General features: G+C 33.9%; 1 protein-coding gene across 4 annotated transcripts in view; it reads right to left on the bottom strand.

Annotated features, from left to right (window-relative positions):
- Positions 1 to 15,543: 15,543 nt before the first annotated feature.
- LOC135129205 (repetitive organellar protein-like) overlaps positions 15,544 to 24,735 on the bottom strand; it is a 44,509-nt gene continuing 35,317 nt past the window's right edge. For all 4 annotated transcript variants that reach the window (XM_064056328.1, XM_064056329.1, XM_064056330.1 and 1 more), the window contains 2 exons: positions 16,499 to 18,734; positions 15,544 to 16,444 (listed from right to left, as the gene is read on the bottom strand). In XM_064056328.1, coding sequence (XP_063912398.1) covers positions 15,948 to 16,444; positions 16,499 to 18,734 — 2,733 coding nt within the window. In that variant the 3' untranslated portion in view covers positions 15,544 to 15,947. The remainder of the gene's footprint in view (positions 16,445 to 16,498; positions 18,735 to 24,735) is intronic.

Below are 24,735 nucleotides of genomic sequence, written 5' to 3'. Positions count from 1 at the left end.
AACGCTAGTTAACTCGGGGGTCGTGTGGTGTGGACGCGGTGGCGTCGGCGTCTCCGTGCGAGTGTTTGCGGGTCTTGCTAGACTTCCGGCCCTAGCGGACTCGGAGTTTACACAGCTACCTTGTTTGCGGGATACAGGAAGGTCAACCTATGTCAGGTGGGTGCGTAAGACCACGCGCGTGAAGTGGTGAGGTAGGACTATGTGGACCTTCACGGGGAGTGTGGCCGTCGCCCTGCCCCCGCTGTGCGCCCCCATCTTGTTTGTAGAGGCCACACTACCGAAATATCTGGGACGTTGCCATCCATTTACTTTCTGAGAATCCCGCGACTTTTTTATTTTTTTTGTTTCTTGTTGTACTTGTAAGGTTGTTAATCTTTATTTTATGTTTTCAGGTTCGAGTGAAAATAAAGGTTTTTTTTTCTTTGAGGAATAAATTCATTAAGCTCTTCTGGGGCCCTTGGCCAAGGTCTCTTGGGCTCTTATTGGATTTATTTTTCATAGTTTTTTTAAATCCGTCACTCTTCCCGCTCCGCAGTGCGCCAATTTGTATGAACGAACGCCTCCCGCCAGTTTTCAAAACACAATGTAGGGTCCCACTTTTGTAGACGATCACAGCCAAGGCCAAATTTCAAATTTTAGCGGGCTTTTTCAAATTTTGTTCAATGTCAATAAAAGGCGGGAGGTTTGGGTTATTACAGCAATTGCTAAATTTTAGGAAAAATCAACAGGTGGTGTTTCAATAGAAATGGCAAAGACATTATTAGTCTCGTTTTAATACAGGATTTCCATTATTAATGACCAAATTTATGTGATCAAAAATGTATTTATGCAACCAAACATACATAATTGGTAATACTTCACATTAATATCTCCAAATTTATAGAAGTCATAAGAAGTTCAAGTGGGTAAAGAATTTTTATAAATTCAGGCCATTACAGATTTGTCAGAGTAGGCATCTAATAAAAAAGCAACACGTCTCCACCGTTAGACATTTCTTTGGTTGGAACCAGTTAGAACTATGCGCAAATGAAATAATTATTCATGCATCAAGGGCTTTTATATTGATATTTATGCTCATCCGGGGGCAAGTAGCTTACAAGCTCGAGGGCCACTGGCCCCAGAGTTTATAAGTTAGTTGTTCTAGAGTATAATTATCAAGTACGGCCCGTAGTGCATACAAACTTTACGTTTTCTAGTATTTCTTATTAATCTTGTTAATCTAAATAACAGAAATTTATGTTTTAATTATGAAATAGTTTATGAATGCGGTATAAAAAGAATATGTTACATTTTTACTTCCCGAGCGTAAGCGAGTCCGTCCACCGATTTTCTAATTTTAGGTTTTCTCGACCTCTCATTCCCCTAGAGTACGAAGAGATAGGTTTTCCGTTTCCGTCTGACGTACTGCGGCGGCACAATAACAAGTTGGTAATTGAGGAAAGGTAAGCAGACCGCATAGTCTAGTGGTCAAGGCATCTGCCCGGCAAATGGGAGACGCTGGATTCGATTCCCACTGCGATTCCCACAATAGAATTGGAATTAAATGGCACCCCTTCTGGATCTAATAATTGTTTTCAAAAATCATGCATTTCGTTGGATGAAGATGACAAGAGTCTGCGGAAATCAAATTGTACTTCCAGTTATACGTTGTTATGTTTTCCGATTTATTCTTTTGTATGACGCCAAACGCTAAACTGTAAACAAGGTAGAAGTTGAGAGAATTAACGCATTTGAAATATGGGTCTATCCTAATTAGGTACTGAACGTGTCACAGAGAGATGGAGCTCAAAACGAGGAGGTTCTACAAACACTGAGTCAAGAAATGGAAATCTAACTTATCATTAAAAAAAAAATGGATAAAGAACAGTAAAAAATTTCGTAATTACAACACATTAAAATTTTTTAACTATTTGGCACCCAATATGACAACCTTCACTCAACCACAATTTTGTGACACCATAAAACAGGTTTTTTAAATCATTAGTTGTAGCACTATACGAATTCGACTATCTAAAATTAATAAATAGGAATTAACTTACTGTTCACTATAAATTACATTTGTCGTTATTTTTAATATCGATTTTAGTTTATCTCTTTGTGTAGGTACCTTACAATTTATAATATGTCTGCCACGGCTTAACGTCAATTTCATTTTGTTTATTAATCAGCTATAATATGAAGTTAAGGAGGTCTCTATTATACAGGGTGTCTCAGAAATAAGTACATTAATTTTAATCAGTTATAGAGCTCATTGAACTCAACAACTTTTTTAAGTAGAGTTTTGCCAAGAACTTTTTACTTATCAAGTTAAAAATTGTTAAAGTTATACCCCAATTAAGGTTACCCGCCCATGGATCCTTAATCACCCATGGACACTAATAATTATTATAATTAATAATTTATGGTCAAAAACAGTTACTAGGATACGTATTTTCCTAATCTTGTCAATGTGACAAACATTTAGAGAGAAATTGAAAATCCTGCTCCCTAATGGCGTACGGAATTTCATCGGCCCAAATGTGGGTGTTGAACACCTTCCCTCGTGTAACCGACCTCATCAGTTGATGGTACAAGAGATACAAAATTTGCTTGTTCGTTTATTTTTCTATTAACCCACTCACAAAAGTGTTGCCTACGTGCAAAGTCTGTTGGTTTCAATAACTGAAGTTTCTGGTCCAGAAAGGGGTACATTTGTTCTCTGAGAATCCTCCAAATACAACTCTCCGATACATCACACTAGACAGTGATACGTGCTAGTTAGTGCCCGGTCGAGCTTCGACACTCTTCAAAACAGCCTCTTCAATATTAGCAATTCTATTACTACGTAACTTACCCCGATCCTGAGGTGTCGGTTTAAAAGATCCGTACTCTAAAAAATGCTGCAACGTTCTTAAAACTGCGCACATTTGGCAGACGATTTGAGAGGTTTTCTGAAAAAATTCGTTGGGCGCGAGTGCCGTTTCCCCGAGCTTCACCGTACGTTAAAACGATATCGGTGCATTCCAGATTTGAAAACAAAGCCATTTCAACACATTTCGTCTATAAATTAGAAATCTGTGTCAAACAAACTTTAAAGAGACAACGTTTAATAAAAACATTGACATAAAAATGATTGTCAGTGTCAAAATAGTTGCTACGATACCTTCTTCATTGTTGTAGTGTTGCTATTATTTAAGTTATTATTTAAGGTGAACATAGACGGCTCGTGAATATATGGGTGGGAAAATTCGAAATTCGACTTGAGTTTTCGAAAAAATGCTAGATAAAAAAGTTGTTCCGTTTCACGAGTTCTGTTACTGGTTAAAATTAATGTACTTATTTCTGAGACACCCTGTATACTTAGTTAAGGAAATATGAGATCTACTTGCAGCACCTTGATATTTAGGATAGTTTAATGGTGTTAAATTAATAAATAAATCAATTAAATGTTCCATGATGTGGTCGTATATACCTATAAAGTTTGCAGTTTCCGTTGGGTGCAGTTCTAATTTACTTTACTCCAACATCTAAATTACCAAATCGGCATTATTGGATTTTAGTATAATCGCAATAATAATGCATCGTAATTGTGCTAAAATTCATTTTCTTCAGAATTGCCAATGCAAGGTGACTCAAAAAATTAATGAATTAGTCCAGCAGTTCCCAATATGTGCGTCGCGACGGCCTGGGGCGTCGCGGCGTACCCTAAAAACCATGTCCACTCTTCTCATTAATTGTAGAGTCACAGACATAATTTAACGATTAAGAAACGTCATTTGTGTCAAAATGTTCAGGAGATTTGTATATTGCAAGCATTAGTTATACGTCAACTGAATGTTCATGTCAAATTTAGGAATACAATACTTTTATCTTGGTATTACTCTGAATCTATCTAAACTGAAATACCTACTGTAGTAAGCCGTTTCAAACCAAATTTCCGCGCGCCAAACTTTTGGTAAGAAAAGGGATGGAAATGGAAAGAAACGAAAACCACTAAGAGAGAGATGCGCAGAAGGGTGTGTTTGAGCGGGGTGAGTCGCGGTCAGTTCGACTTGGTCTTTCTTTCGAGTAAGACGTCAGGTTGGTGCTCTCTGTGTTTTTTTTCAAATGTCTGTGCGCTGTTTGTTTCCTGTTCTAGTGCTGATTTCTTCTAACGGAGTTCCACCCCCCTGACGAACCAGCGAACGTAAGAATTCTCTGCTACGTTCGAACACAGAGAGGTTATTTCGGTGGTGAGCACGTATTTGGTTTGAAGATCCGAGAGGTATGTTTCCACGTGATTCCGTGTGTGCTGGTGGAAGAAGCGGCGTTGCTTCTCGATGGTTACGGAGTATGTGAGACGCGGGAACCACACACATATGTGACGCGACAAAAATGGCGGCACTTCCGGATGACGCCATGGCCGTTAATTTTCGTACTAATCTTTTCAACATAATTTCAATCCGTTTTAGTAGGGCTTTTCAGGGAATTACGTTAGCTAGGGCAGTTTTATTTAGCGAATGTTATGCGGAAAGTTGGGTGGCAATTTTCGAGGTATTATTTTGCGTTGCATAATTTGAGCACGTGTGAGTAAAGTAAATTCAAACGCAATCTGAACAAGTGAATCTTTAACAAAATAACGTTGAGGACGGCATCAGAAAGATTAGTAATATTAGAGTCTGGGGGACGGGGGATTTTCTTTGTGTTAGTAACATCAATTAATTAGGCACATCAATTTGGCTGACATTATAAAATCTAAGATATTTCAATGGCTTTTCCTCGATTTATTATTCGTTTGTCGTAAACTCTAATGCTGGAAAATTTCATGTAGTTTTCAAATATTCAACCGTTCAAAATAGAAAGAGAAAGTGGTAGGGTGCAAGTACGGGGTGTTGACCGGGGAATTTCAAGGGCAATCTTTGTGAATTTTTGTATTAGTCATTGGGGATTTGTTGTTGACCGAAAACTGTTGCTGAATTTGAAAATGAATGTTATTGAAAGAAAGGTGCAATTCCAGCGAATGTGCACCTACGATTACCTATATTTTATTTATTTTGCATATTTTGTGTGTGGTATTTTTTTTTTATGTGTTGTTTTGTTTATTTCGTATGTGTTTTTATTTATGTGTATTTTGTTTGGGGATGTGTTGGGGGGGGGGGGGGGGGGGGGGGGTTGTTTGTTTAATTCGGTCAACAACGTAACTTTGCCCATAATGTCAGATAAATATTTCATTAAAATCATTGCCAAAATGTGAATAATTTAATCTCTTTCAAAATTCTTTGTCTTTAAAGTTATTGATAAAAACATGAATAATTTCTCACTTCATTTTCTTTATTGCATAAGATTGTTGATCACACGTGCATAATTTAACCTCATTTAAATTTCTTTGTATTTAAAACAAGTATTGATGGAGTGTGGCCAATTAAATTTTGCTTATTGCTTGTCTGAAATCCAAATACTCATTTTGATAACGCTAGTTAACTCGGGGGTCGTGTAGCGTGGACGCGGTGGCGTCGGCGACTCCGTGCGGGTGGTTACGGCTCTTGCCAGACTTCCGACCCTGGCTGACTCGGAGTTTACACAGCTGCCTTATCGGCGGGGGCAGGAAGGTCAACCTATGTCAGGTGGGTGCGTAAGACCACGCGCGTGAAGTGGTGAAGCAGGAGAACCTCGTGGGCCCTCACGGGGAGTGTGGCCGTCGCCCTGCACCCGTTGTGCGCCCCCATTTTGTTTGTAGAGGCCACACTGCCATAATATCTGGAACGTTGCCATCCATTTACTTTCTGAGAATTCCGCGACCTTTTTATTTTGTTTCTTGCTGTACTTGTAAGGTTGTTAATCTTTATTCTATGTTCTCAGGTTCGAGTGAAAATAAAGGTTTTTTTTTCTTTGAGGAATAAATTCTTTAAGCTCTTCTGGGGCCCTTGGCCAAGGTCTCTTGAGCTCTTATTGGATTTATTTTTCATAGTTTTTTTTTTCCAAATATAAGTTTTTTTAAATCCGTCACTCTTCCCGCTCCGCAGTGCGACAATTCGTATGAACGAACGCCTCCCGCCAGTTTTCAAAACACAATGTAGGGTCCCACTTTTGTAGACGATCACAGCCAAGGCCAAATTTCAAATTTTAGCGGGCTTTTTCAAATTTGGTTCAATGTAAAATAAAAAGGCGGGAGGTTTGGGTTATTACACTACGTCCTTGCAAAAATGTTGATGACGTCATCACAAAATTTTGTAAAGGAAAACTCATTTGAACATCTTTATTCTAATTTATCGGGGTTCTCTTAAAACAAAAAAAAAATAAATAAAAATCTGCTGAATATGTTTTACTAGAGACCCTAGATATACTTTGGAAAGTATATCTAGGGTCTCTATGTTTTACTATACATCGGGGGCGAGTAAAGTTCTGTTGAAATAACCTTTGACCAACTTTTTCATTTGTGTTTAATAACGAGAATTCACTACACAGGGAAACTACGAACTACATAAAATTTGGTGTTGATAAGGAAGGCAGCAAGTACCTAATAACTATTCTGTTTTTACTTCCCGAGCGTAAGCGTCTGTCTGTCTGTCTGCCGTCTGTCCGGGAGAGTTACGTTCAAGGGCTTGTCGATTTGAGAGGATATTTTAGCAAATTTTGCCCGCCGATAGATGTTAAATGTCTGTCGATTAGACAAAGCTCTCAAAACCCTGTCCACAACACAGTTGCACTTGCGAGGAAAATGGATCCGCTTTATCCGAACCGACAAAGAATTTATGATTTTATGAGTCTTTTGTTAATCCTCTTTCAAGAAATTCAACTGAAATGTGAATGCTAGGAAAACAGGTAGCAAACAGGCGATGAATTATTTGATTGCAAATTTAGATTTTTTACCCAAGTAAATTTTTTATAAAATTTGTCAAGATTTGCAAAAAGGGTATAGGTAAATTGTTTCAAGAGTTAGATTGGTAAGAGCGCTTAATACTACCGGCACCTGAAGATTATCATCCCGGCAAGTTATGATTCATCAAAGGACAATTACATGCAATGTTGTAATGTGTAAAAACATCTATAAAATTATTGTCCCTAATAATTATACTTTCAGTTGAGGCAGGTATAAATTTATAAAAGCACTTGATACATTTGTAGTACCTACCTAATATGTAATTTATTATTATAAATTCATTTAAAACCGTTATTAAAATAATAAAAAATGAATTTACATCGTTGTGCATAATTTAATCTCGTACTAAAACAAAAAATTAATAACAATAAAGTATAATGAGAATCAGTTATACAAACTATGATGTTTAATTATAAATTAATAAAGTTAATCTGGTCTACTTTTCACATTACTTGCTTCAGATTTACGATAAGAGAACATAATTTAGTCATTTATTTTCGTTTTACATTTTTTTTAGTATTTAACAATTTCATAAAAATGTGTTGATTAAGGAACTTGCGCATCTGAAGTGAAGCAGAGAGAAACATTCTCCAATATTAAACCCAATTTAGTGGGAAATATTGAGTTTTCAAGTGTGAAAGTGTAATTAAAAAGTGATAATACAAAGACCGCAGTGCATGTACATAACAAAATTCGGATAAATTGGTACGTAAACAAACACTGTCTAGGTTAGGAAAACCGAGCTGTAACCTACGAGGGGTCGACCCGGGGAACAGTGCGGAGCGGGGAGTAGGCAGTGATAGCGAAATAGCGAAAAAGCGAACTGATAAGATAGAAACCGTAAGTCAGTGGCGGCGCATAAAATGTCCGATACCGACGAGAATAGCACCGACGAAAAGGGAAGGAAAAGAATGGCTGATCAAGAGAATAACATCTTTAGTAGGAGTGCGAAAACTGCCAGAACACCAGGCAAAAAAGAGAAACCAGCAGATGGTGATAAATTGGAAAAGATAATGGAAATGATGATGCAAATAACTACTGATATAAAAGAAATAAGGAAAGAAAATCATGAGTACAAGCTAGAGTTGAGAGGGTTGAAAGTCGAAAATGAGAAAATTAAAGAGGATAATCTCAAATTAAAACAAGAGCTAGAGAAAGTTAAAGAAAGGGTAGAAAAGCTCGACAGAGATAATAGAAAAAACAATATTGTTGTTAGTGGGTGGAAAGGAGAAATAGGAACTGACAAGCCACTAGCAGAAAATATGGAAAAATTTTTAGGAAGAATTGTCGAGGGGGAAGTTGCAGTTAAAAATGCTTACCAATTAGGCCCTAAAATTTGTTTAGTCGAACTGGGTAAAAAAGAAGATAAGCTAAAGGTTATGCAAAATAAGAAAAAATTGAAGAATGAAGGAGGCGATAGAATATATATAAATGATGATTGGACACCGGAAGAAAGAGATATAAATAAGAAAATAAGAGAAGTTGCTAAAGAGGAAAGAAATAAGGGGAAGCAAGTCAAGTTAGGTTATAGTAAATTAACTATTGAAGGCAAGACTTATAGATGGAATAAACACACAGAAACATTAGAAGAGGTCTCAAAAAACTAGCGCAAAATAGGACAAAATGGCATAAGGTAACGAACCCGGCAAGAATAAAGGATACGAGATTGGCTAACGGAAAAATACATAGAAAAGGCTGGAAAATGGGAACTTGGAACATTAGAGGTTTGAACGGGAAAGAAGAAGAACTTTTGGATGAATTTGAAAAACTGGGTTTGAATATTCTGGCAATAACGGAAACCAAGAAAAAAGGTCGTACAAGTATGGAACAAAGAGATGGGCATCTCCTGATTCTAAGCGGAGTTAAAGTAGAAGAACGGGCACAAGCGGGAGTGGGATGCCTAATAGAAAGAAACATAGTGGAATTTGTAAAAAAATGGGAGTTTTATTCGGAAAGAATTCTTAAGTTGGAGATTGAGACGGTTAAGAAGCAAGAGATTAATATAATAATTATTTATGGACCTAACGAAGATGATAGAGCTGCAGTAAAGGATGAATTCTGGGCAGAAGTAACGGAAATAGTGGATAATGCAAAAGACAGAACGATTATACTAGGGGACCTTAATGGTAGAGTAGGACGAAGGCTTAATGATGCCGAAAATGTAATAGGAAAACACGGAGAAAATATAAGAAATAAAAATGGAAGAAGGATAATCGAATTTTGCACCCAAAATAACCTGCTTGTAATGAACACGTTCTTCCAGCATAAGGAAATTCATAAATATACTAGAGTACTCGAAAGTAGAAATTAAAAATCTATCATAGATTATGTTTTAATTAATAGAAACTTTAGACACGTAATACAGGATGTAAGAGTGAAAAGAGGGCCTGAAATTAATAGTGATCACTTTTTAGTCCAAGCGAACACGAGCATTGGTTATACTAAAGACAGAGCTGGAGAAAAACCTAATCCACCAAAGAAAGCACCAAAAGTAAAATTAAGAACATACAAATTGAATAATCCTGAAGTAGCACGAGACTATAGAAATATAATAGAAGAAATGATAGAAGAAACCGATACTGAAAGGTTGAATTGTCAACAAACATGGACAGTATTGAAGGAGGCGATGTGTAAGGGTGTGGTACGATCATGCGGAACAACAAAGGAAAACCCAAAAAGGAAACAAACTCATTGGTGGAACGAAGAAATTAAGAACGAAGTGAAAATCAAGAAGAGGAGGTGGAGAAAGTACCTGCAATGGAAAACAAATGGAAATTATAATAAATATAAAGAACAAAGGAACAAAGTAAAAGAAGTAATAAAGAAGGCAAAAGAAAAGTCTTGGGTAGACTTTGGAAATAAAATGGAACAGGATTATCATACTAACCAAAAGCTCTTCTACAGAATTCTGAAGAGTTTAAGAACAAACAAGAAAGAAGAAACAATTAAACAGATAAGAAACGCAGAGGGTATTTTGCTGAAAAAGGAAGAAGAGATTATGGAAACTTGGAGAAAGTATTTCGAGAAACTACTGAGCAGCGACGAAACTGACAGGTCCGTCGACGTGGTGGGAGACGATAAAGAATGGGGACAAGAAGCAAAAATAGAGATTAATGAGACGGAGATGGCAATAAAGATGTTGAAAAAAGGTAAAGCTGCAGGATATGACCAGATTACGGGAGAAATGCTGAAAAATCTGGGCAGAAATGGGTTGATATTGCTCACAGATGTATTCAACAAAGCAATGAATGAAAACACAATCCCGAAAGATTGGGAAGTTGGAGTGATAATACCAATCTTCAAGAAAGGAGACAAGACTCAGTGCACAAACTATCGAGGTATTACATTACTCAGCGTGGCGTGTAAATTATATGAGCGAATTTTGGAACAGCGGATAAGAAGGATAATTGAACCACAACTTGATCAATCGCAGAGTGGATTCCGGAAAGGAAGAAGCATCCAGGACCATATCTTTACAATTAAACAACTTACGGAAAGGGCGAAAATAACAAGTAAAAATATATATGCAGCATTTATCGATATAGAAAAGGCTTTTGACAGGGTGCCAAGGTCCGCAATCAACGAAAGTATGGTAAAGAGAAATATAAGTACAAAATTGAGACAAGCAATTATGAGCCTATATAGAACAACTAGAAACTATGTGAGGACCGATAACATGGAATCAAGAGAGTTTGTAGTGAAAGAAGGACTAAGACAAGGAGGGGTTCTAAGCCCCTTGTTATTTAACTTAGTTATGGACGACATCATAAAAGAAACGGGTAATAAGACGAGCAAGCTGTACGTAGGGCATAGATGTTTAAAACCTGTATGGATCAAGCAATGTGCTTTCGCAGATGATCTGGCGATCTTCGCGGAAACGGAGCAGGATCTACAGAAGAACGTTGAGATTTGGAACAGAGCATTAATGGACAGAAAATTGAAAATAAATGTAGAAAAGACTAGGGTCATGGTAATGGGAAAAGCTAGTCATGACATTAGCGTACAAATAGATGGAAAAGCTATAAAACAAGAGGAAACTTTTAAGTATTTAGGAGTACTGCTGAGCAGCAATGGCAATCAGGAGGTGGAAATCAAGGCGAGAATCGAAAGTGCAGCAAGATTGTACCACAGTATTAAAAATACATTCATAGGAAAGAGGGAAATATCAAGGAAAGTGAAGAGGAGCGTGTACCGAGCTGTTTTTACACCAATACTTATATTTGGAAGTGAAAGTTGGATCGTAACAAAAAAACTAATAAGCCAAATACAAAGTATGGAAATGAAATTTCTGCGACGAGTAATGGGTATAACAAAAATGGATAGAATCAGAAATGTAGAAGTGAGGAAAGAATTAGATATAGAACCGATCGTGAATAAAATAGAAAGGAACCAACTACGGTGGTATGGACACCTAATCAGAATGGACAGAGAGACTCCAGTAAAAAGTGTATGGGAATCTAGAGTTCAGCACAAAAGACCAAGAGGAAGACCGACCGTAACGTGGAATGAAAATATTGGGAAAACTCTGCAGCAGAAAGGAGTAGGGTGGGCGGAAGCCAGGATGCTCGCAAAAGATAAGAAAAAGTGGAGAAACGTGGTGTACGAAGGACATGTCCATGAATAATATGATGTAAATACCTAACACCTTCGGGTATTGTAGGTTTTTGATTATATATATATAAAAATGTGTTACCTATCTCAAAACGCTGTTTAAATGTTGAAGTCAGGTAAACGATCAGAATTGGCCGAATTGCGTAGTCCTTTTCACGACTATTTGCATAGAATTATAAACGTGTAAAATAGTCGGCTTTACTCGAGAAATAATTTATGATGAACTGCTTATTCTCGGGGAATACTTCCCCAATTCGAAACTTCTTCGCATTGAGAGTATTACTTGCAAGTAAACGCAGTTTGTCGTGTCCACTGGAGAGCATGTCGCTCGCGGCAAGATCATCCGATCAGTGTTTCGTGTGTACTCGATTCGACTTGGAGCTCTCCAGGGCTGATTTTGAGGCGATTTCTCGCAAGTGGACACGTACCTTTACTTCCAAAATATCTGCATATGTCGTGCATTTATCCTCAGCTACTACACCTCAGATGGCGCTCCGCCAAGTTTGACTTAACAGAGATCTGTACAATGTTTAAATTAAATTTACGTGTCGCTAGAATGCTCTGGGACAGTTAAAGCTAGAAACGAATGGTCTAAATTCTGTTCAGTGATATCTGATAACAGTGATGATAACTGAGAAATCATGAAAAAGTGTCACTTCCGTAATAAATTGAAATAGTACACACGTTTACAAATTCGTGAAAGTCAGTCTTAAATTGTATATTTTAATTTTGTTTCGCTTAATACTAATTTTAGTTTAGTAAATATTTAATTTTACTTCATCGCAGAGTTTTTACCTTATCTGTATGCAAACGTTAATTTTGTTTTACCAATAAGTACTTATTCATTGTTCAGTGTTTGTTAAAACACACTTCATTTTCAAACAATCTCATTCTGCACTTCTAATAGATGTTATTTACGTAAACCTTTTATTGTCCATAAAAGTGTAACACCTTTAAGAACTAAGAGTTTTAAAAATAAAATGTATTTTTGATGGATTCATTTTTTAATTTAAGGGAACTATATAATTTAGAGTATAATGCAATGTTAAAAATTAGGTGTATGTGGACTTACATTGGTACCCATTATGATAATATCATGGTATTCACAAGATTTTGTTAGACGTGATTTTATTCAGATTGAAGATTATTCGGATGTGAAATTGACAACGATAAATGGAATGGTCTAGATGACTATTGGAGAAACGTTCGAGTATAAAATATCAAGAAAAGTAGAGAACTATTGTCTTCAATTTTGATGGTGAATTTGATATCTGAAGGCTGAGTATTGAGATGATTCAATAAGTATCGTAGATACACATATCCAAGGCTTAGGCTTCAAATCTTATGAAACTAACGTTATTCGTTAATAGAAATCTATGAAAATATTAGCAACGATAGGGAAAACAGAGAATATTTGTTTACACCATACGATTAAAAAATTTGTTCATCAAGTGAAGCTGTGAGTCACACACGTAGGGCATAGCCCTAATATTAATTGAAAAAAAAAAAAACAGGATAACCTTACATGTAGGAGATAGAGTTTGACAAATACATCATCAGGGCCAGGATATTAGAACTATTAGAAGGAAGCTTACCGGAATACTGTTGGAATTCAGTGATGAATTCGACAAAAATTGAACAAGATATTTGGAATTGAGGATATATGTGATGAAGATTAGCCCGCATAGTCATTTAGCAGTGGGCATACACGGGGAAGTCAATGGTAGTGACGATAGATTTTATAGGGCAGTATGGCATACTCTGTGAATTTTTGGAGGGCTATATAGACGAAAAGTTTACGAATTTTTCGAGGAATTTTTGGAATGAGTTGGAAACATGTTCGGAATCATTTTAGATTTTAGAAGTAGCCCACCTGAGATTATTATTTTTATGATTTATCAAAGGTAGATTTAAAAAATGATTATATCAACGTTATTATTATTATTATCTATTTTTAAATTATATGTACGTAATATGAATTCCAACAGGTTTTTTTTTGGACAAAATAACTAAGAACATTTTCGCTTGAATTGTAAAGATATAAAAAATGTTCTGGTATTTTTGATAAAAAAAATCATCTACAACTAGATTACTAACTAAAAATACATTTTTGCTAAGTTCTTAATTTGCCTGAAGTATTCCAACTAATTTCTTAGTTGTATAATACGAATTTAATCCAAAATGTATACGTAATTGATAAACATTGAGTTCATTTGATACATCGAATATAAACTATTAATCGAATGTGTAATAATGCTAAATGTGACGCTATGTTTAATATAGTGGAGAGATATATCACTCAGAGTCATTTTGAATAATTTAACTGGAACTCTGATAACGAATTGTCTAATCGAAAATCATATTTATACTAAGATAATCGGGCATTATTCGCACTTACCAAAAATTTTAACAAATGTGTGAGACAGAAAATATCTGAAAACACGAAACTGAAAATTAACATAAAAAATTTGCACTAAATGTGTTGTGATTTACTGGAGATGGGTACTGCAGATTTTAAGTTTACTATTATGTTCTATTAGTACACACACAAAACTTTTGACATGAAATATTGTTTCCGTTTAAATCGATTTGTTCGAAACTTCACTAGCTTTACGTATTTTAAGTTGTTGTAACTTATGCCTAAGATGTGAAACTGGTGCAAATTGGAAGTACATCTTGTTTTAATACTCCTATTTTGTAATTGCAAATTACTTAATTTTTATAACATAAAGTACACAAAATATAAGTAGACTATACACGCCCGATAAAATTTATGGATGCCTGTAAAATTACCACTGAGGTTTTCAAAATATTATTTCTACTTTATAACAAATTATTATTATAAACACTATTTTTTGTATAAACCAGTCAAATACAAAAAAGTTTAAAGCATTTTATGGCATTTCAACTTTACCGAAACATTTTATAAACAAAGATATTTATTTGTATTTGAAGAAAAATTCTAGACACAAATAATAATTAATCAGTTATTAGTATGAAGTACCTACATATTAAGTATTTTTCGTTTCGTCGAAACTTGAGAACCTAGTGATGAAACACTGTTAACACCCACTGTAAAGTTTTTGTTTATTTTGTTAATTTACTTCTGCTAAAAGCTTCGTTTTCAATTAAATATACATTGTTGTTGCTTAAATCTAAAATTCTTAGTTTGACTGGGAAACTGAAACAGCATTCAAAGCATTAGATTGCAAATAAATCTCTCTTACTTTCAGTAATCCCAAGAAAGCTCCTGTTTGTATAGTTTCTATCTGGCTGTTATTTATGTAAAGGAAGAGTATATTTTGTTTTTACAGTGAATCAAATACATTCAGTGGAAAATTTTGAAGCGAACAGTTTCTGAAGGTAAAAGAGTAATAAGTTTGTATAGGCAACTATCTAATGTCTTTTGGCGAATATAAACAAAACTACATTTTCTACAGATAATGTAAACATAATTATGTAGTAACCTCTAACTTAACAATTTTAAATAAGGGGGCTAGGTTTTATTTCGATTAGTTGAAAGCCACTTCAGTTCTCACTGCATGTCCTACGTTTCACTTTGTGTAGAGGAAACGTACTATTTTTGCAGTAATTTTTAAACCTTAACGTTCCCGGTCATAAATCCAGTAAATTTCAAGAAAGTTTTCGATCTATTAAATGTCAGTGCCCAGTGTACAGTCTTGTTGGAAAAATATGGATAACGGAAATCTTCGTGTGCTTCAAAAACATCATTAATTAGTACAATTTCAAGGAGCTCCAAATAGGGTGGATCTATTAAGTTTTCTTCAATAAATAATGACTGATTAATGTAAACCGTAATTCTCATATGTTGATGTTTTTCAAGGAATGGAACCTGTCCTCTATAAGTATATACGTACGTATTTACATCGTTTCCTGCAATTCGGTTGAAAAAAATACATAGTATTTTTATATCTACATATCGCACTTGCATTTACAATAAACTTTAAATAATTGTAATGAAATATTGATATCATGTCGGTATTTTAAACAAAAAGTATACTTTCTTTGATACTTAGTATCAGGATAAAATAAACAGTAAACTTAGTTTATTACCATGGTATAAGAAAAATATCTTCCGATATGCATATAATTTATTTTAGACAAATATGAATTTTTAACATTCAGTAAATTAAGATATTGTGTTTTCTTTAAATATTTATAAAATATATAAATTTAAACGGATCTAAGACACTGAAATTTGACAAAAAGATTTATTAAGAAAATGTAGTTCTCTGTCCCAAATTTCGGTGATGCGGGTGTGTTTAATTGGTCATCTTATTTTCAGCACAATGATTGGGGTCCTGCGTATTACAAAAAAATGGTCATTGTTATAAAAAACTTCGCGCGAAACTATATTAACTTATAACAAAGTTTCTTATATTTTTTTATTTAATCAGCAGTATGTATGTACAAAATAAATAAATATTTTTCTAAGTTAAAGTAACATTATTAACAATATTACATTAGATTACAAGATTTAATAGTTAACATCAAAAAGCGATCTAATACTTTTACGTTTCTTATTTTTAGATTTATTTACAAATAAATTATAGCTAATGCTATTGTCTTCTTGTTTTTGAGACTCATCTGGTTCAAAAGTTTTTGACAGAGAAGCAAGAGAATTTGCTATGCCAGTGTTATTAGGAGTTCCTTTAAAACTTCCATTCTTGTTTCCAAATACATCCTGGTACAAATTACTTATTGAAAACCGATCTGTAGTGTTTGGTAGGTTCAAGCTTCCTCCTCGAACCCTTCTCTGACTTTTTTTCTGAAAATCTAAAGAATATCGTCGCTTTAGGTCAGTTTTGTTTTTTTCTTTTAACTTGGAGTTTTCTTCCATATTCTTAAAAAAATTTATTGCTCTTTTAAACTGAGACTTTATTGTATGTTTCTTGGTAGATTTCTTCAGTTCTTCTTTTTCCTCATTTAAATTTTGGTCCGATGGGGTACTGTTTCCTTTGGGTTTTGCCTTTGCTAAAAATAATTAAAAAATTAGTTCAAACGCAAATCTCTGCCAAACATACTTACAATTGTTTTGATCAAAATTCTGGATGCGGTCGGATATTGAAGAAAAATAAGTTTCTTTCTCCTCAACTTTTGGTTTATTATTCTTTTTAAAAAAATTTAATCTTATGTTTAATTTTTTCTTTGGACGAGTCTCTCGTTCATACATATCTTTTAACAGTCGCTTCTTTCGTTCTTCGAGAGGTATAAGTATGCAGTCTTCTAAAGAAGTATCCAGTGATTGCTCTTTAGGAATACTGACAGTTGGAGATGTGTTTTCTACTGAAGTGTCCATTTCTTGAGTTGTTTCTATTTCATTGTTGAAACATTTTTCGATGCTGTCGTTTTTATTAAGATTATTTTTCACAGCGACTACTTTTCTCTTAAGGTTGTAATCCGAATTTGCTAAACTGACACTACTAGAACTTCTAGAGGACAATCTTTCCCAATAATCTTTTCTTGCCTTAAATGTAGGTTCATCAATATGGTCATAACCGGAATCAATGGATGTCATATTTGGAAGACTAGTGGTAGAGCTAAGGGAGTAAGTTTCAGACAGACTGTTCTTACGAGATTGTTTCAGGCTATTTAAGACATTCAACACACTCAATTCTTTAAAAGTCGATTCTTTTGACTTTGACGAATCATCGTTTTCTGAGGTAGAAAATGTGCCGTCACCATCTGGTATACTGAAACTATCTTGCTTGGACAGTGTCTGACGTTTCTGTGACAAGGTAAGTTGGTTCAGACTACTCATTTCTACTTCTGGGGCAATATGTTCGGGGCATATTGGGGAAGTAACATCGGGGCAACTGATAGATGTGTTAGTCTTGGACATGCTACGGGGGTTTATCTCTACACAAATTTTGCTTTTTATCCTTCTTAGAGGGACATTTGTCGATAAATTGTGATTTTCATCCTCGTTGGATTCTTTCTTATAAATTAACTCTGTAGGTAATATCTTTTCCAGCATTTCTTGCTTACTGGTTGAGTTTACTATGTCTTTAAGATATTTGGTCGATTTTTCAAACCCAATATCTAATCTAGAGAGAATATTTTTCTCAGATAAGGTAACATCTTTTTCTACGTTGTAATTAAACTTGTTATCAACTTCATCATCTTCGTTTTGTATAGAACTGAAAATTTCTGTACTCGCTTCCTCGCAATCCTTTACAAATTTATGCTTTGTATCAACTTTTAATTTAACACCGCTGTCGACTTCGTCAATGATGTTTGTGTCAACAATATTTGGTACTTCTGTCTTCAGCTGTTCAGCAATTTTTTTTATTTCCTCTAGAGCATTTAGTTGATTATAAAGTTGATTATCTTCTTGTTTCTCTGTTTGCAATTGATCTTGAATATCTTTATCTTGAACTAAGTTAATTTCCTCTATAATGTCTTCTAGTGTACAATTAATCTCAGTTTTCAAAATCTCATCCTTCTTTTTGGTAATAGCTGTAATTGTTAGATCATCACTTTCGCTTTCTGTAGAGCTTTCAGTGCTATCTTTCGTTTTTATCCTTGAAATTTTGTTATTATCAATGCAAATCTTTTCATCAATGCAGTCGATGACTTTTGAAAGAATTTTTCTTTTTGTAAACGTGATCTTCTCCTCTACATTTTCACATTCAGTATTAAAACTGTCCTTTTTACCAGACGTATTATTAATCACTTGTACGCTATACGGAGAGCCCCTGAGCAACTCTCCGTCACAAATTAAATTAATTTCGTATATCCCACTATCCTTGGGGATGTATGTAATTTTAGCCCTATCAATTTCCATATCAATTTGAATAGGAATCTCATTTTTTTCTCCCTTATCTTCGATGTTATTAATTAACGATGTAAAATCCAGAGATATAGTTTTGAGAAAGGATTTTTGTTCCTCGTTTTTAAACGGTAATGTTTTAGTGGCTTGAAGTTGATCCTGTAGCACGTTGACCACGGGAATTGTTTTTAGATTGTGAAAAGGGGAAATGGTGACTTTACCCTGTGTTCCATATGGTCCCCTAATGTACATTAACACATTGCTGCGTCTTTTTGCTGTTGCGTTGGAGTACACATAGAAAACTGTTTTTCGGTGTTGTTCGCCGGTGTATAAACCCATTCCTCGTGCAACATATTGTGTTGAGAACTTGCGGCTTAATTCATTGTTTGAGGCCCATTTGTTTATAGCCTCTTGAAGTTTATGCAAATACTGGATAAAATTTCTTTCTTGACTCATTGTGAAGTCGCCCGATAGTTCATCATCGGTGAACATCTGTAAAAAGTTAATATAGGTTTAATGAATTACAGTTGCAACTATTTTAATTAAAAATAAAAAATGCTGCACGTTGTACTAATTTAAATGAAATTTCAGATTTCTTCGTGTCTATTATTAAGACTAGAATCACGACAGTATTTTAAGTTTGTTTTTAATAAGAAACACAACGTGACAATGCAGTTGTAATAAGAATTTTAAAGTTTTATACATTTATTTATTATTAGTATTTTTATATAAGTACTTATGCAGAATTTTTTCGAGAAAAACACTAGAAAATTATTTAAAACTTTAAAATTGGAAAGGAATCGCAGATGAGAATTTATTCACGTGCTTATGGAGGAGAAAATTAAAAAATGTGATGCAAAATTGAGTCGAATATTACGAGCTTTACTGTTTGTGTAATTTCATTAAGGTTGACATGACAATCTAATGTCTAACGATAAGCCATTACATTTGCAGTGTTGAACTACTCAACTCTAGTTTCATCGACTCTGTTTACTTAACCATTTACTCCAGTTTTACCGCATGCAAAACGTTGACTAACTTATAATTCAAGATATCATCAACGTTTGTAAAACAAAATTTGGATTACGTCCACACGATCAGATTAAAAGTGTGTGTAAATATACGGGATTGGTACATTAAAATTATAAGATTATTTAGAAACACCTGAAAAATAATAAAGTTCCCTTGCTCTAGGAGCCCAACCTACACCGAGCACATTTGATAGCTTACTATTTTATTTTTTTACAGTAAGTAACTCTTTGAAAAAGCATAGTCCAAATAAACAGTTATATAGTTAGAGCTATTTGCGAAATATTTATTTATTTATTATTAATTATTTAATTAATGAATTTATTTATTTTTTATTTATTTTCTTTATTTATTAAACCATAATAAAAATAGCTGGTAAAAGCGGTTGGATCTTAATAAACAATTGCATAATATTTTTTTAAGATGTTAGCGACATAAATTGTATAATATTGTTACTAAAGAAACTGATATGCCGCCCCCGGTACGACGCCTATGGATTCTAGTATGTACGGGGACTCATCGTCGGGGAAGGCGGTCGGGCGGCGTTCGCTAAAGAAAAGCCTGGAAGCGGAGGTCGCGATGGGCAACCCAGAAAGACTCGACTGTGGAACTTTAATAAGGGAAGTATAGCTTTAAATAGAGGCCACCTTCGGGAACGATTATTATTCAGCCAACGAGTCGAGTCCAGTGGATGTTGAAAAGCCAGTCAAGTTGCGTCGGAATTATGTTGTGCTTAATTGCTGTGTAATTAGTCGTGTAAATTCGAGTTACTAAGAAATAAATTGTTGAGATATTGTAACAATATATTTGTTGCTTTGAAAAATTCATCAGCAAACCGTTAAAAATACAATTTTGATTTGGATTTTACAGTCTTTGCGAGAAACAGTAAATTACACCTAAAATTTTTTGGTGGTTAGTAAGTCAATCATGCTTACTTATAATTCTAACACGTTTGCAAGACTTCAGAGCATTTGGTTTTGCAGTGTCAACGTAAAACTGTAAAATGTTGTTATAGAATTTTGATTTTTATCTAAAAAACTTGACATCTAGGGTAAAATATCAGGAGTGACTCATATACACGACAGAAGTGGTGCATTGGGGATACGAAAGCCAAAATAGAGAAGGAAAAATGGTGGAGTATTGAAAAAATACCAACGGAATGGGATATGGGAATGATAGATAATATCTACCAATTCAGAAAACTGGAAATTCACACATATGTACAAATTGCAGAGGAGTAAGCCTACATTGCATACAAAATCCTCAGTAATGCAATAAATCAGCGTTTACAAGAAATCACTGAAACACAAATGGGATACTAGGTACCAACATCAATTCAGATATGGAAGTTCAACGGTCGGTATTATCCATAGCACGAACCAAATAATTGAAAAATGCTACGAACGTTTACATACACACGTTATGCATCGATTTTAAGCAAACGTTTGATAACCTGAATCGAGAAACGATAATGTAAAATATGGAAAAGATGGAAATGCACAGAAAATTAATAAATTTAATCAGAATGTCTATATTACGCTACGTTGTGTAATAATTGTATTGGAGAGAATAGTCATCAACTACGAAACAAATCAGGAAGAATCATTGCATACTTTTAATTGCAGAAAACAAGACAAGTTTTTCGGAAATGCTAATACTAATTGTAGATGAGGCAAACAAAAGAGGATCGGTCATTAATGTGGCAAAGACAAAATATCTACCAGTAATTAAGCATCAAGGACGGACATGTAAGTTTAAAAAAGTAAAAAATGTTAGGTACTCGGGAACGATCATTGAGATCATAAGCATCAAGTGCAAGTAACACAAAGAACACAAGAACGGCACAAGGCATATTTCAAATAGTTATAATAACATCATGAAGAGCAGCAAAATATCTAAAGATATATGAAAGTGTATATAAACAGAGAATTTGAGACAATTTGAAAGAAAAATAATTGGAAGAATAATGGGACTGAAGAAAATACAACGCAAAGAATATAGAAGAATATATATAATAAATAATCATGAAGTAACAGATATGCTCAAGCGAGAAGGTATAGTGAGAATTACTTTTCAAATGGTGGTAAATCGCAAAAAAATATAATAAAAAATAGTAGTCAACTTTACTGATTCATTGGGGTAGTGAAGCAATAATTAGACCCCCCAAAAATAGTTTTAAGTTAAATCTCTAAGAAGAGTTTAAAAATCATCTAATATTTTGCGCAACAGCGTAAAGAAGTCAGTTAAAACTGATGTGATAGTATTTGTTTTGATAATTATTTCGCTACCTAACGAAACTGTTTGCCTACGTTGTGGCTCAAGACAAATTTGTTTTTAGTATCTCTTGAACTCATATTTGTTCTATCTATTTAAAGCGATTCTAAAATGAAATGAAATTGAATAGTTTACTCATGCTAAGTGTTTACAAGACATTTTATAAAAGATAATCAGAAGAGTACCGCATAGAATGCGCATGTTCGAACTCCTAAGTTTCATTTTTAATTAATTTCATCGAGTCCCTCCCGTTATTATTACTTTAAAGTAAAAGAAAAAACTTTTTAATTTCTTTTACTTCTGTCAGTTTATAAAAAAAATAGATGTGTAGCGTTTATTCACTGAGAATTCCATATTACTCTGTACACATTATTAATGTTTTTACAGAAGCCTGTCTGAATTTAAATATTTAGATTTTAGCTTTGTTGCTACAAGCGTTTTCCAGATGCAGTTAATGTTAATGATCTCATTTAGTTTATTTGGTTGTTATTGTTAACACGTTTTGTCATACTTCAGTTACTGTTTCCTATTTTTGTTTGTACTTGTAATTTTTTATGACTAATTTTTTTATTTTTAAAAGACACTGGGACTACCTGTTTACAATCCAAACATTCTTAATCGTAAACAAATTTCCGAGATGTAGACAGGTAAATATTTATTTTTTTACAACAATTTGAAAAAGCTGTTTCGTATATGTTACGTCTACAAAGTTTTCCTCTAATCTGACATAACTTTCCGTGAAAATGATTAGATTTTGAAAAAATATGTATTTTCCGATGTTTGCATAAGTATAAACGATTTAAAAGAATTTCTAGTTATACAAAACTTTTTTTTTCCGATTTTTGAGTAAATCAAATTTTCTTTATCCTCGCCTCTTGAGCGAGCCTCCAAACAAATCCTGTACTTTCCATAATCTCAACGAACTACGTCCTCTATGATCTGTAATAACTTGATCTATCGCTTTTTTCTTTTTTTTTTTACAAAAAAATTACATAGTTATATATTATACTTATTTATAGATGTTAAGGTTAATTATGTTCTATGAAAAATAACACTGCTTGTTCTCATAGTGCATTAAAGTTAGGACAAAATTTGTACTATAGTTTTCGTTTATTGACTTATCTCCTTAATCGTATCACTAGTCGTCTTGCTATTTTTCGTAATTTGTAAAAGTGAAATTGGCTTTGAGCACACTTTTACTTCGAGATTTGCTTTAAAAATTATATATATTTAATTACTTATATGTGCTCCGCCACTATCTGACGTACTTAGAAAGTGTTTATCGCATAGCTTTTTTTGCTAGATCTTCTACTGTTTTCCTCTTGCTCCTTAATTTTATTTAATTCATCTTATTGTGTTGTATCATTTCCTTTATCATTTTTAGACCTTTCTGTGAATTCCTTGATTGATTGTGCTTATTTGTCAGTCGTATTTTCAATTCGGTGATTACCAGTTTTTACTAAGAGAGAAGACACCCAGCCCTTTTTTGTGCGGATTTAAATCAGGAGAGGGTCGATACTTGAACTATATTGTAACGTAAAAACAACTGGAGCAGAAGTGGTGGATTAACACACAGGTGTCTTGTCCCTATGCCCTGTAGATATGCTCCACCCACTGATAATTTCCACATCGAATGTGATTATTATTCTAGAATATTGTATATATAACAATAATATAATAAATATATATAAAGTGCATACTATTTAACATACATTACATATTATATACCAAAAAAAGCGCAACACATAGAAGCAGTGAACGAATTTTATTGAAACTTCAAGCAGATGTATATCAAATTAATCTTCTAAAATGATTAACATTTGGACCATACCAGTCAACAATTAAGATAACCAACTTAATTGTGAGTGACATTTCTACGATTATTAATACACTCTGTAACTCGTCGAGGCATGCTGGAAATTAAGTGTTCAATATCTGCTTAAAGTATGGTCTCCCAGGCTATCTATAGCTGTCGTCGAAGTTCCTCCAACGTATTCGGTGGACGACTCCCCGACATAGTTTTACTACTTACTATTTTAGTAAAAAATACCTAATCTATGCAAAAATTGTTTAATATTTTTGGTAATGTTTCAAGTTTATTTTCTTAATATGTCCAAAATTTCTAAAACACCTGATTTTTACTTTCACAGCCCATCGGCCGACTTCCTATTATGTTTTCTCAACCTTCGTGACCCCTAGAGTACGAACAAATGGGTCTCCCGTTTCCGTCTGTCTGTTTGTCTGTTTGTCTGTCTATCTGTTTGTCTGTCTGTCTGTCCTATGTCTGGTTTTTCATTAGACAGATAATCTCCGAAACTACTGGACCGATTGTTGTCAAATTATGTACGTATATAGGGAATATCATGTAGATGGTAAAAAGTTAACCAACATTTGGTTAATCGCCAATAATTTGACGTCCGCTCATAATATTGCATTATCGATTTTGTATGAAATAATATAACCCTGTACTTGTGGTTCACGAATCATATCTTGATTTTATTTATTATTGCTATATTTGTTTAATGTTTAATTCGCCTTGTTCTTTGCCAGCATAGAAATAACTTCGTTACAACTGGTGCAGCTCAGTGGTAAAATTCCTGGGCATACATTTTTTTTTTTAATTAGATACAATAAATTTAATAATCTAACGTCTTTATAATATTATTATTATTAATACCTCAGTGGAAACTGAAAAAGGAAACTTAAGTTTCAGTATGATCAGGAATTGGTAAAATATCGAAGTCACAATTTTTTTAACACCTTAGTCTTCTACTTTCTTTTTTTTACATATTTTAATGTATTGACAATATACAAATTAAATTTTGTAACCAATTTCTATTCATAATACGAAAAAATTCGTCGAAGGTTGTTTCAAAAGAACTTCCCTCGTCTCTGAAGTACAATGAAATATATCCAGCATTTTCGAGAAATTATAAAATTTGATTTTACGAATTTTATATCTTATGAGAACCTCTATAAGTTGACATAAACATATGTAAGTAAATGTAAAGAAGTGCAATATGCGTATGTTTTAAATGAGTTTTTACCTTATAAAATTTTGGTGCAGTGTAATACTAATAATAACAGTATTGCATTCCCAGATTTTCAGGAAAATGGAGTGAGCCGTTTCTGATTTAATCAATAAAATAAAATGACACATTCATTAGTTTTTTTGAGTCACCCTGTATAA

Source organism: Zophobas morio, unplaced genomic scaffold (genome assembly GCF_036711695.1).
Source record: "Zophobas morio isolate AGI-343-1 ecotype UQ-CSIRO unplaced genomic scaffold, CSIRO_AGI_Zmor_V1 ptg000014l, whole genome shotgun sequence".
NCBI lineage: Eukaryota > Metazoa > Arthropoda > Insecta > Coleoptera > Tenebrionidae > Zophobas > Zophobas morio.
This window is presented reverse-complemented; position numbering and strand designations above follow the sequence as displayed.